General features: G+C 37.1%; 1 protein-coding gene across 2 annotated transcripts in view; it reads left to right on the forward strand.

Annotated features, from left to right (window-relative positions):
* Positions 1-13,926, forward strand: part of LOC122981768 (polymeric immunoglobulin receptor-like) — a 724,120-nt gene that overhangs the window by 58,064 nt on the left and 652,130 nt on the right. Inside the window, exon 6 of one of the 2 annotated variants that reach the window (XM_044350512.1) lies at positions 8,607-8,822. The exons of the other annotated variant lie outside the window; for it this stretch is intronic. Within the exon in view, the coding sequence (XP_044206447.1) occupies positions 8,607-8,729 (123 nt within the window). The 3' untranslated portion in view covers positions 8,730-8,822. Of the gene's footprint in view, positions 1-8,606; positions 8,823-13,926 lie in introns of those variants that run through there. 2 annotated transcript variants of the gene reach the window in all.

Raw genomic sequence — 13,926 nt, forward strand, 5'->3', positions numbered from 1 at the left:
CAGCCAACAGAAATAAAAATAATAGAAAAGATATGCGATGTGACGATATACATCATGTGACGAGAGAAAAATGTCTATCATTTCATATTATGCTCTGTTGTTTATATCGTTATGACGCAAATCATGGCAATATTTTCCGTCATTTGGAGTCTGTCCATCTTTTGTGCAGATTACATTGATTAATTTATACTCGCAAAGCTTTTATTGCAATGACAGCAACATAATGAGTTTAGTTGTTGTCAACTCTTCACCGCTGTCTGTCTCTTCTGCTGAGCTGCACATATGCGGAGGGCTGAGCCCCGCCCGCGCTGAGGAAGAGGAGAGAAGCAGCGAGACGGCAACCAGAAATGACGGCAAAACGCAATAGAGACTGTATTTATTGATGTTATTTACCAAATGTATGTGCACTCTTTTAATTTCAGCTCAGTGTGTGAGAGTCTCTGCTACAGCTGCAGGGTTGAGCGGAGGTGTGTGTCGGTGTGGGTGTGTTTGTGATTTAGAGTAACCGCTGTGAAACAATCAGAAAATAATGTTTTATTGATCTGATTCACCGGCTTTCTCACTACCAGCCCTCCCTCTCTTCATTCATTCTCTAGCTCACTTGACCACAGCTGCTCTCTCTCTCTTTCTCTCGTCTTTTTTTAAATGAGTCAGGAAGCCAACAGAAAAGTCTAACTTAACTTTTAATGTTATCAAAGAAGAGAAATGTCCTCCCCTCGTCCTAGTAACGTCTTTGTCCTCCCTCATGACAGAGTTTACAGCTCTAATCAGTCTGACCTCCGCCAGCATGCTGTAAAAGCACATACGGAGGCGGCTTTATGCCGACCATCTATTTATACATTGAATTAAAATGTGTTATGTCGGGATAGGGATCGTTATCAGGATATGAGATCTTGGTCATATCGCCCAGCCCTACCTGACAGTGCTGTCATCCACATGGAAAAGAAACATTCTCAAGGGAACACCTGTCCTTGAGAGCACTGTGAACATAGCTGAAGTAGACAAAGTGCAAAGATTTATAATATGAAAATGAACAAGCAAAATATACATGTTAAAGATCAGTTCTCTAACTGGTTTAGAGTCTTGTAACCATAATTGCTTGTCAAACAATGTATGCAAGACTGAACTGACAGTATGCAAGTTATTCATATTCTACCCCCTACACATCTTAACCAGTTATAGGCAAGTTGAATTTGCTCAACTGAATTGACCCGGATGTTTGTGGGCAGGATTGGATGCAATAACAGTCAAACAGAGATCATTTGAGCTTACATTGCCCTCTGGTGGTCAAATAATGAACATGTTTTAGGAAGGCTGTCAAATAAAGGAGGAACACATATGATGCAAAGTGAGAGCCAGAGAAATCATTACAAAACTATAGTAGTACAGTAGTAGCAACGTTATTAGTAGTTATAATAGTGTTAAAGCAGAGGGATAAATATCCTGAGGGAAATATCTGGCTCTTTAGCTGCTAAATGCTCCACTATGTTCACCAGCTAGTCTACAGCTAACTGTGTGTGTTTGCTGTTTGGTGCTGAGCAGCTTTTTCTCTGAGAACAGCTGCCTGCTGTGTCCCAAGACAACGCTATGAGAGCACTGAGTGAACCAAAATGAGCCACGACCAACCAATTACACACTGACAGATCAGACTTTGGAGTCATAGAAATATTGATTATAACTACTTTGATTATTTTTCACATTCTGTCCATTTCTAGTGTTTGTCAGTCACTTTCTTCTCCTGTCTTTGTCATTCTCCATCTGCCCAGTTATAAGCTTCAGTGTGTTCCCACCATCTCTGCTCACCTGATTTCCATGCTCACCTATGAACCAGCTCCGTATTTCCTCATTAGCTTCCTAGCATTTATACCAGCCTCATGTCTATTGTGCTTGTAATCATGTTCCAACCCTCTGAGCTGATTATCTGCCTGTCTGTCTGCTCCCAGTCTGGATTTTGTTTCAGAATGATGATTCCACTTTTTCAGCAAGATAATTCTTCAGTATTTGTGCTGCTGACACGTTTGAACTGAACCTGCTCTGGAGCGTACGTCACCATGGTGACCGAGGCCCGTTAAAGGTTAGGACGGTTGCGTAAAACTGGAAAATTGACACCCATTAGCTGATCTTTCTTCATGATACAGACCCCTGAGCTGTTACTAATGAATGATTTGAATCTAGTGAAGTTTGACCATGTTCTGTTTATGGAAACAGCCTGTGAAACGCTGCTGAAGGTGCTGTTGATGTTTATCTGATGACCTTAAAACACAGGGTGAAACCACAGAGGTGTGAATATGTGTCATCAATGTGTGAAATACTAATGAAAGGAAACTAAAACACTATTTTAAGACTACATGTCTTCAACTGATCTGAATCGTTTTCTCAACATCAAATCAACATTAAATTAAAACTGACTGAAACTGTGAACATTCACTTTACTTTTAACTTTACTTCCTTTAGCTTAAAATAAAAGAGTTATGATTTAAACCTGACATCAGTCAAATTCATTTTAGAGTTTCATCACAGTTACAGAGTCAAAGCAGCTTCATCATGAAACTGCTGATGTACAAAACAGATAGCGAGAGTGAGAGGAAGAAAACATTTAATTAGTTCAGCTTAACAAAACATGAACCATCCATCATGAATAGTTGTTGCTCATTAATGTGTTTGATATTAGAAAGTATGAAATATTCACTAAATGTTTATATGGTGCTCATAGATCCTAAATGGAGCTGGTTAAAGTAAAGTGTCCTTATCTTCAGTCAGAGTTGAAATGATAATTTATTATTTTATTATTCTGAAATATTATATTATTAATTATTATATATCATTATATAAGGGGCCTTCACAGCAGTTTTTATCATGAATCTAAATCAGGTTTGATATAAACTATGTAATATAGAATGAGGCCCACCTCTCACGTTGACAACCTCTGGTCTGGAGGATGAAGTGCTGCTGATTGTAAATCACTCCCTGCTGACTGGTAGTTTCCCCCTGCCACTGAAAACTGATAGTAACCTGGATCCTTTAGTGCTAAATGAGTTCAGGCCAATTTCAAATCTTTCTTTAAGTAAAATTCTTGAGAAATTAGTATTTAAACAGCTAAATGATTACATAAATTTCAGCTGTATATTTGGGAAGTTATGATCTGGCTTTCATCCTCACCACACAGCACTGAGACAGCACTAGTTAATGATTTAAATGACCTGAGAATGAACATGGATGACAAGAAACTTTCAGTATTAGTTCTTTTAGACTGAAGCACTGCTTTCGATACAGTTGATCATGAAATCCTTATTAACAGTCTACAGAAGTGTGTTGGCCTCTCTGGCTCAGCTTTAGATTGGTTTAGGACTCATCTGTCCGGCTGAGACTGTTTTGAACTGCCTTTTAAAACTGCCTTTTATCCCCATATTGTTCAAGTGAAACTGTTTCTCTCCCAGGCAGATACTGAGACACTTATCTAAGGTTTTATCACTAGCTGGCTTGATTACTGCAATGATCTCATTTCTGGTCTACCTAAGAAAGTTATAAATAAACTGCAGATCATTCAGAATGCAGCAGGATGTGTACTGACTAAGACCTGAAGGAGAGCACACATCTCACCCGTCCTAAAGTCCCTTCATTGGTTGTCAGTTTTAGAATCAATTTTAAGATCCTTTTATTGGTGTTGAAATCATTCAGTGACAGTGTTGTAGTACTCGAGTCCAGGACTCAGACTTGAATTGGATTCTAGTTCTGATTTTCAGGACTCGTGACTCGACTCGGACTTGAACTCGAGCATTGACTGCATTTGGACTCGGAAGTTGAAGACGAGGACTTGAACTTGTTAATTGATAAAGAAGTAATATATATCTGATCTTTGGCTGTCAAATATTCCGCACATAGCCACACTATGGTTCACGTCACGCACACAGCAGCAGCTGCGGCACAGACAGCAACAACCACACATGTCGTTGGTATAGAAGTTCTTTAGCGTGAATGAAGAAGACACAAAGCTCGCAATTTGTAATACCTTTAAGTCTGAAAAAAAAGAAAGAAAGAAAGAAAGAAAATCAGAATCGGCTGAGAAAATTGCAATCAGTGCATCATGAATATGTTTAATATAGACCTTTTTTATCTGTATGTCAGCTCTTTGACTGTGCCAGAGTGGAGCACCGGAGCCCATCCTGGAACTCCACTCAGACTCAACCTTGATGACTCGACCTCGAACACTGAGGACTCGAGACTTAGTGACTCGATTAAAACACTGCTCAGTGGACTAGCGCCTAAATACTGTACTTGTCAGACATGTATGCTTCCTCTAGATCACTCATGTTGCAGAGAGAGAGAGAGAGAGAGAGAGAGAGAGAGGAAGGAGTGTTAACTTAAAGCATCGTCAGCTTCCTGATTGATCAGACAGACATATAGAGGCAGTTCTCTGACAGTTTGATGATTTTCTGCATCAGGATCAAACTCAGAATGAATATCCACCATGTTCTGTTCTTCTGCTTCTTATCAGGTGAGGACTGATTACCTGACTGTGTCTGTAAAGCTGCAGCACAAACTGCTTCTGGACATTCATTGTGTTCATTTTAACAAATGTCAGATTTGTATCACACAAGTTTTCATGTTGCTGTCATGTTAATTAGTTTTCCTGTCGTTCTCTAAATTATTCTGTTACTAATTACAACATCTCTATAATCTAATCTTGTAATTTAACTAAACTAAATGTAATTTAACAAAACATATTGATTGATTAATTGATTAATTGACTTTATTGTCCACCTCAGTGGAAATTTGTCTTCGGCTTCTCCCACAATAAAGCAAAAGTACATACACTACACATAGCACAACACACCATTAAAAACATACAAAATATACAACATACAATAGTGTAAATGGGCAGGTAGCAGCAGATAGGTTATATAAATAATACCAGAGAGCAAATCTTATAAAATAACAAGTGTTCCCTGATGCATCATTCTGTGTTCAACGCCTGTGTTGTGTAGGGAATAAAAGACTTTGTGTATAAGTACCGGTTGGCCTTTGGGGCCCTGAATCGACGGCCAGATGGGAGCAGCTCAGTCTCTGAGTGTAGTTGTGTAGTGTAGAGGTATCTGCAGTTCTATGTTTAGCCTTCCTGTGTGCAGCACTGTCAAATATATTGCAAAGTTGTTTTTGTGACTTTCCAATCATCTTCCCTGCAATGTTAACAATTTAAGAGAGCTTCTTATGAACCATCCATCATAAATATTTGTTGCTCATTAATGTGTTTGATATTAGAAAGTATGAAAGAAAAACATTGAAAAACAGACGTTACACAGAGACACTGTGACTACAACTGCAGCTACAAGTAGAACAACAGCAACTGCTGTACAGTCAGTGAAAACTTTGCTAATGGCTGCCTCTGTATCATCTCTGCTTCTCTGTGAACTGATGGATTAGCCCTCATTAATCTGCAGTCTGTTTACAGTAAGTCTACAATACACAAAGTATTGATCATCAGTATTCACTGTTCATCTTTCCAACAGCACTGCAGGATGGAAACACTGGACTCGTCAATGCAATAAACCTTTATGCTGGAGCTGAAGGAGGAAATGGTTCAATTATTTGCTCCTTCACTTCATCTGGAAGCACCAAGTTCTTCTGTAAAGAAGACAACATTCTCATTAAAACAGATGATGTCACAGCTCAGAGTGGCAGATACAGCATCAGATATGAAGACGGATCTTCTGGAAGAAGAATTGTGACTGTGACCATCAAACAGCTGACCAAGTCAGACTCAGGACGGTACAGATGTGGTTTGGGTGGATCTTCAGTCCCAGATTCTTACCGTGACTTTGACGTCACAGTTATAGATGGTGAGTTTCTACTGAAAGTCATAAAACCTGATATATTTACTATGTTCATCCCATTTAATGATTCTGAAGCTTAAGAATAAATGAAGTCAGATAGAATTTAATTAAATTGTTAAAGAATGTGAGACGTTTATGATATATTGACTCAGTGTATCAATGTTGGATGAAATCATTACTCCAGCAGTCAGACTGTGGTTGAACTGGGCAGCTCCCAGTGTGACTCTGTGGATCTGTGTAAATGTGAAGCAGGAAATATTGTGATCAGACTGCAGCATCTTACAGGAAGTACAGACAGTAACTGTTGATTGTTCATCTTTTCAGCAGCAATGTTGGGTCAAAACACTCGTTTCACCCTTGCAGGAACTGAGGGAGGAAATATCACAAAAGGATGCATCGATACTGTCAATGTAACCAGGAAGTTCTTCTGTAAGGATAAATGTAAAAAAGAAGAAGACATCCTGGTTAAAACAGAAGAGAACAGAGCTCAGAATGGCAGATACAGCATTGAATATAGAAAAGGATCTGAATATGGACTGTATGTGACCATCACACAGCTGAACCAGTCAGACACAGGACGGTACAGGTGTGGTTACGGCAGAGCTTTGTCTCCAAATTCATCTGAGAAGTTCCGGATCTTTGTTGTAGATGGTGAGTTTTATATTTAATTTTCTGTTCACATTCTGTTCAATGAATATCAATTGTTAAATTATTAAAATTATGAAAACTTGTTTTGTTTTAATTTAAAATGAAAAAAAAAAGAATTTTGAATACAACATTTAAAGAGTGGATGGAAATGACATGACAGAAACAAATATCTGTTTTTCGGGTTACAGCCAGAAGTTGATTTGTGACAACAAGAGGAGTGCTGAGGTTGGCAGAGTCATACTAGTTGTCCAACCTGGAACCTTTTCTATATTTCTATTAACATTAGGTAACATAGAGAAGAACGGTTCCTCAGGTTCCTTAATGTTCAAGACATCATACTCTAAAATGTTTCTAAAGATGAAACTCATTTGTAGAGTCACAAAGTAATCTGATGTAAAATGTGTTGCCTTTATAATGTTGGTTTTTAAATTTACAACAATCAGTTTGTATGAATTTTAAAAACCTTTTCAGACATTTGTGCTTTTATGTTTAATGTCAGAAAACCAACCTGTGGATGTTATTTTCTTACTCTTCTGTAATCAAAAATCAAATATCAATAATTTCTTGTGATTAATAGAACAAACCCACTTCAAATAATCTTAATCATTTACTTCATTAACATATTTAATGCTGCGTATTTCTTGTGTATGTGATGGATGCTGTCAATATGATCTTTCTGTCTAGAGCAGCATCTCATTTCTCTGCATTATTGATTCAGTATCTGATTGTTTCAATGTGTTTTCATTGTTCACAGCTACAACCACTTCAAAACCAAACCGGACTCTCCGACCTTTTCCAACATCAGTCCCATCAGCCTCCACACCAACAACAACACAGAGTTTAATCTCCAGTTCAGGAAGCTTCACACCTTCATCATCTTTCCCTGAAACCACAGAGCAGTTTACAGGTACAGGACAGTTCATGTCTGTCCATCTGTCCATCACTGTCTCTCTGCAACAAAACGTCCTCTTAAAACAGTCAAATTCAGCATAACAACGTTGTCTAATAAGAATAACAACATGGTCCAACATGTGTTTCAGCACATAAGACAGTTCAGCACCTAGAAGAAAACATTTCACATTTAATTTTACAATAAATTTCCTTGTTATCTTCACGTCTAATGTTTAAACACATCCTACGTTTCTAATGATGTAAGATAATTATTATCATGTGATGTCAGCACATGACAAGTCAAGAAACATTCAGACCAAAGTCTGAGATGTTTTTTCAACAGGAAGATCTCATTTATGATAAAGGTTCCCTGTGTAGTTTTCTTGTAAACAAGGTTATATTTATATTCAGTGTTACTCACCAAAACATGCTGAGTGTATCCTTTACGTCCAACATAAGTGTTGAACATGTTTCCTCAATCATAAATATTTGTAAAGCTGATTATTTAAAGTATTTTAAATCTTGCATTGCTTGCAGTCTTCTTCTCTCCTGCTTTTGTTGGTGCATTTCTGCGTTTCTGGGCAGGTTCCTGCATCCTGTAGATCAGTGGGATGATGTGAAACCACTGGCAGGATTGTGTATCACGTCAAACACGTGTGCACAATGTAGATCCACATGTAAAAACAAGCTACTTGTGGTCAAAAACTCCACAGGGAACCTTTAAGCTTCTAATACAAGACAAAAGATCCCAGACTTTTAAACTACTACATGTCTCTCTCTCTCTTCCTTCCCAGCCGTCTCTGAGGTCTCTCGCCCAGGTTACTTCTTGCCTCTGGTTGTATGTGTGGCTGTGATTGTTGTGCTGTTGGCTGTTGTTCTGCTGCTCCTCTACAAATTGAAGAAGAGGAGGAACTCTAGTTTGAACACTAGAGGAACCTCAGACAGCAGAAACATGGTGACTTCCTTTAACTCTGTATGTCTCATGTTAGCTCTTACTGTTGGCATTTATACATTTTATTTTTGCAGTTAGGAATAAACAATCTCATGTCTGCAACTACTTCACTAGTATGAACAAAACTATAATTAAATAAAATCATAATTATTGTTAATAGACCTCTGGCCTGTCCAGTTGTTATCACTAAAATATCAGCAAACAATTGAAGAACACAATATCTGGGCTGTTACCGTGGTTACTGCTATATTTTAGGTTTGATGTCATTTCTGTTTTATTTTCAGTTATCTGTCAGCTATGAGAACTGTCCTCCAGTCTCCATATATGAAGACTCTGTCTACCAGATCCTGGATCCAGACAGCAGGGATCCGGACCAAACCTACTCTGCACTCACAGCAAACACATGATGATGTTTGGATTTGGATCTGGATTCTGTACTGTGCAGGTTAACATGTTCTGCAAAGTTCCAGTTTGTTCTACTTTCTTTTTTTTCTTTTAATCAGCAGATATTAACTATAAACATGCTATTTTTCACCTCTATGCTGATGATACACAACTGATCATGTTTCTTCTTACTTGCTTATTCTGAAATGTTCATTCTGTCTTCATAAATGTAGATGTTGTTTGATATTGTTCTTCTACACTTTGAGCCAACTCTGTCTCCTAGAAATTACATTCATATTCAACTCAATTGCATATTACAGTGCATTCAGAAAGTATTCAGACTCTACTTTTATCACATTTTGTGATGTTGCAGCCTGATGCTAAAATCATTTAACCCTCCTATTGTGTTAGGGTCAAATTTAACTGGTTTTCATGTTTAGATGTGTGAAACATACTTTTAATTTTTCTGATCAAAACAAGGCTTCATCACATCTTCTACAATGGCCTACTGATTACATTTTCTGTTGTTAATTAATGTATTTAAATTCCAAAAATGTTGATATTGAACATATGGGTGAAATGTTCAGAGACAACGTACCTGGTTGTTGTTTTTTTCCACCAAAATATCTGATGTTGCAGTAAAATATCAGCTGGTAGAAACTCCAGCAGTATGAAAGTGTTTGTTTATTTTACAATATGATTGAAACTGATTCAGATATTCGACCATTTATAACCACTGTCTGAGTTCTGTTAGTGAGAAAACTGATAATCAATCTGATGAGTTGATGATTTAAATGGAAATAAGATTTGAGCTTTTTTTATTAGTATGTGTGGCTGCATTGTATTAAAGGCTGATGAAAAATCTACACAAAATAATCTTACATATGTGCTTGTTTGTTCTAAATGTTCATGTAGAGAGTTCAAAATAAATAACTTTGCATTACTAGTGATGTTAATGTTATAGTTATTTAGGATTTCAGGTGCACTGGTCTTCAGAATTGGAATGATGTTAGAATTCTTCCAGAGATCAGGAACAACCTCAGAGTCTAAAGAGAACTGAAATATCTTTGAAACACATCACTCAGTTCATCAGCACAGTAATTCCGCCATCATTTCATTTGTTATTATATTATATTATTATAGTGCTTTTTGTTATTGAAATTCTTCCTACCTCATTAAGAGAGGTCCTAAAAACTCTCCTACCAAAACCTGGAAAACCAAATACCAGATGTGAGAATATGCGTCCAATCAGTCTCCTGAACTCGGGCACAAAAACTCTTAGCAAGGTGCTAGTAAGACAGCTAGAGGGGTTACTCCCTAACATAACAGGTGAGGAACGGGATGAGTTCATTCTTTGTAGACACAGCTTTCATAACGTTAGGAGGTTACCTCTGTAGATTTATGCTTCCAACTTGTACCCTTCAAACTTCAAATTAAAGAAGGAATACACGTTTACACACATGTATATCTTGCAAGTCAAACTGTTTATTGTTCTTTATTGGAAGAAGTCAAATAAACCAGGTATTAAATAATGCCTTAACGAAATGGCATCATTATGATATCAGAGAAGATAACTTACATATTCAAAAGTAGATAAAACATGTTTCAGGAAGTCTGGAAACCTTTTATTACATTCCTTACAAATACAAGTGAACAGAGGGCAACAATCTTATAATTTCTTAAAAATGATATAAATAAATATCACCTTTGAGACAAGAACAGCATTGACATTACTACCTAGAGTGGAGGCATGATTTATTTTTGTTTGTATGTTTGGTATTGCTGTGTTGTTGCTGTTTTTTCTGTGTGTGGGTTTAAGTCACCCATTTGTCTTTTCTTAGTAATACATTATTGCTAGTGTAATGTTTTATCACTGTGTTATTGTGAAAGTCTGGAGTAGTGAGGTTGAGGGAGGTGGAATATTATTGGTCTTTGTCATTTGTACTCGTAAAACTCATTTGTACTCCAGCAGCAATACTGTAGGAAGGTCTGTCCAGCATAGTGAGTCATTTTACAGCCAGTATGTGTCAAATTTAAAAGTGTCTGACTCTGGTGCCTCCTAGTGGTCGTAAAGACACTTAACACACAGAGAGCTTTAACATTTGATTCAAATTGTTTTGAATGCTGCAGCTTTTTAATCTGAGTTGCTCATCTTTGTACCTTTTCCTGTTTGACATCACATGTTGCATCATACATTTTCTGGCCTGTAATCATTATTTGTCACTTTATAATGTGATATTTATGAGAAGCTTTTAATGAGCTTTATCAAAACTACTTTACTGAGTTGTTATGAAACTCCTCCTAAATTCACTTAAAGGACTCAGTTTCTTTGGCTGACAGTGTGGAGCTTCAGGAACCCAGTCTCTTTATTCAGAAAACCTCCTCTTATATACTCTTAAATCACAGAATTAATATGAGGTTTCACATCTCCATTTTCATGGTTGACGTGCTGATCGTCCACATTCGGCCAGTTTGTACTGTAACAAACCAGTTTCGACAACAGGAAGCAGAACCCTCATGCAGACACTCTGACAGGCTGGTTGAGTGAAAGACAGTTTTACTTTTAAATTCAATAAACAGACTTCTAGTTGACAATCTCAACTCAAGGCAGTGAAGCAGGAAGGCGGGTGACCACAGACACACAGCAGGTCAAACTGGATCAGCACAGCAGCTTTGCACCACAGAGGATCTGGAGAACTGATCATCATATTGATCAGTTCTCCTCACTGATCTGTTGGCCTTGGTGTTACTGTGGTGGTTGTAAAGAGATAATGTCACACTCTGCAGTAGCTTTTGTTACACACAAGATGAGAAAAAGGTGCTTCATGTGGCCAAACAACACTGAACAAAAACAAGAAGTTTCCCTCTGTTATTTGTGAGTGTGTTCGACACATTTTACAGCTGACTGTCTGCTTAATGAGACTCAGTACTCTGCAGGATTTTTTTCTTTTTCATCTTCAATCTTTGGATGAAGTTTTAAAACATGGCCACTTTCTATTACTCAGCTAAAGGAATATAATATATATATGCTATATCTAAGCAACCTCCAGCTACATTTGAAAAAATGATTTTCTTTGTGAGGAAGGTTAGACACAATCTCACTGTTCATATTATGTAAATATCATCAGAAACAGTCTGCTGGAGGACAGAGGGGAGTCTGGGCTGTAAGGAAAGATGACTTTAACCAAAAGTTGTTTAGATTTCTCTAATGTCACAGATATGTATGTTTAAAATAGACTCAGTATTCATAAAAATGAGTCAAAAAAGGGCCAGAATACCAGATCTTTAATCTAAAATCTAAAATCAGGTCTGGCTTCTTTTTGCTCTCAAGTAAAAATGCCACTGGTCAGAGATATAGTTGCAGAAGAAGAACAGTAGAGGACGTCAACATGTTTGGAGATAATCTAAACATTTCATTGAAATGAGTGTGGCTGTACAAAAGAGGATTAGGGCCACGAGTGAAAAATGTTTTTGGAGTTCTGAGTTTAAAGTCACAATTCTGACTTTAAACGCAGATCTACATTAGATTTTAACAGTTGGCCCTAATCCTCTTCCATATTGTTGTTTAACATGCTCAGACACATAATCACATAGAAGCAAAAGGACATTTAATGTCCATAGATGAAATCCTAAAATTGAACTACATTAACCACAAACCACATTGACCTGCAAATGAACAGAATCCAGACAGCATTCTGTGTGTTGTCTGTGTGAGAGTGCAGAGGAAATTCAGTCCGGATCCCTGCCGGCTGCATCCAGGCTCTGGTAGATGGAGTCTTCCCACATGGAGACAGAGGGACGCTTCTGATAGCTGATGAACTGAAGATTCAAACAGCTGCTGAGACGATTCAAAGGACAACTCGTAACATAACATCACTACTTATCAGCCAGTGATGAAACAATACAGTGACAATAATTACAATACTACATTAACCCAAAACATTATTAATATCTGTAAGGGCTGCAACAGACATTTTATTTTCATTTCATATTAATTAATCCTCATTGGGCCTCATTACTGCCATGTTACTTACTTCTAAATAAATTATTCTTCATTATTTTCTGATGTGGTGCTATTTTATTGGTCTGATCTGTATCAGGTGTAATGATGGTTGAGTCGGATGTTGCTGTACAAACCGTGTTTGTAGTTTCAGTTGTGATTGTTTGACCCCGAACACTGTGCAGTTGATAAAACCCTCATTCCAGTACAAGGGAAAATTATGGTTTATTAAGTAAAATTATGTTGGGCCCTGGCTACAAGTTTGGCTATCAGCAATAATTAATGATTATCGAGATAATTTTTAATTATTAAAATCAATAAAATTATTAATAAGAATTAATAATAATGGAGCACCACCCTGGAGTCAGGGAAAAAGATTCAGTCTCAAAGTGTATTAATCTATCAATTTTGAACTTTGCTTAACAATTAACTTAATAACTATAAACAAATTACCATATCAATAACTAGTTAAGGTTGAAGGATTTTGGAGTTCTTTGCAGAGCAGAGTTTTGCAAAACTCATTCTTGTGCAACATTAACACAGACAATAGGTATATCCAAAAGTATTTATTTAACAAAAGGAAATAGAGCAAAACACACAATATTAATCTAGCTAAGTGTACTTATATACAAATGTTTGCCTCACACGGGGCACCATTTTGTTGGGCCTTGGCTACAAGTTTGGCTATCAACAATAATTAATGATTATCAAGATAATTATTTATTATTAAAATCAATAAAATTATTAATAAGAATTAATAATAAAGGGGCACCACCCTGGAGTCAAGGAAAGAGATTCAATTCAGTCATGCTATGCTTCACTATATGTTGCTAGGCTATGCCCAGTTGTTAGTAGTCCGTGAAGAAAGAGATGCTTTGTGGTGTTCTGCTTCTTCTGGAGTCAGGGAAAGAGATTCAATTCAGTCTCAAAGTCAATTCAAGAGCCAAGTCAGTCTCAAAGTGTATTAATCTATCAATTTGGAACTTTGCTTAACAATTAACTTAATAACTTAATAACTACCATATCAATAACTAGTTAAGGTTGAAGGATTTTGGAGTTCTTTGCAGAGCAGAGGTTGGCAAAACTCATTCTTGTGCAACATTAACACAGACAACAGGTATATCCAAAAGCATTTATTTAACAAAAGGTAAAAGAGCAAAACACACAATATTAATCTAGCTAAGTGTACTTATATACAAGTGTATGTGTGTGTGTGTGTG

The sequence above is a fragment of the Thunnus albacares genome, chromosome 5 (genome assembly GCF_914725855.1).
Source record: "Thunnus albacares chromosome 5, fThuAlb1.1, whole genome shotgun sequence".
Lineage (NCBI taxonomy): Eukaryota > Metazoa > Chordata > Actinopteri > Scombriformes > Scombridae > Thunnus > Thunnus albacares.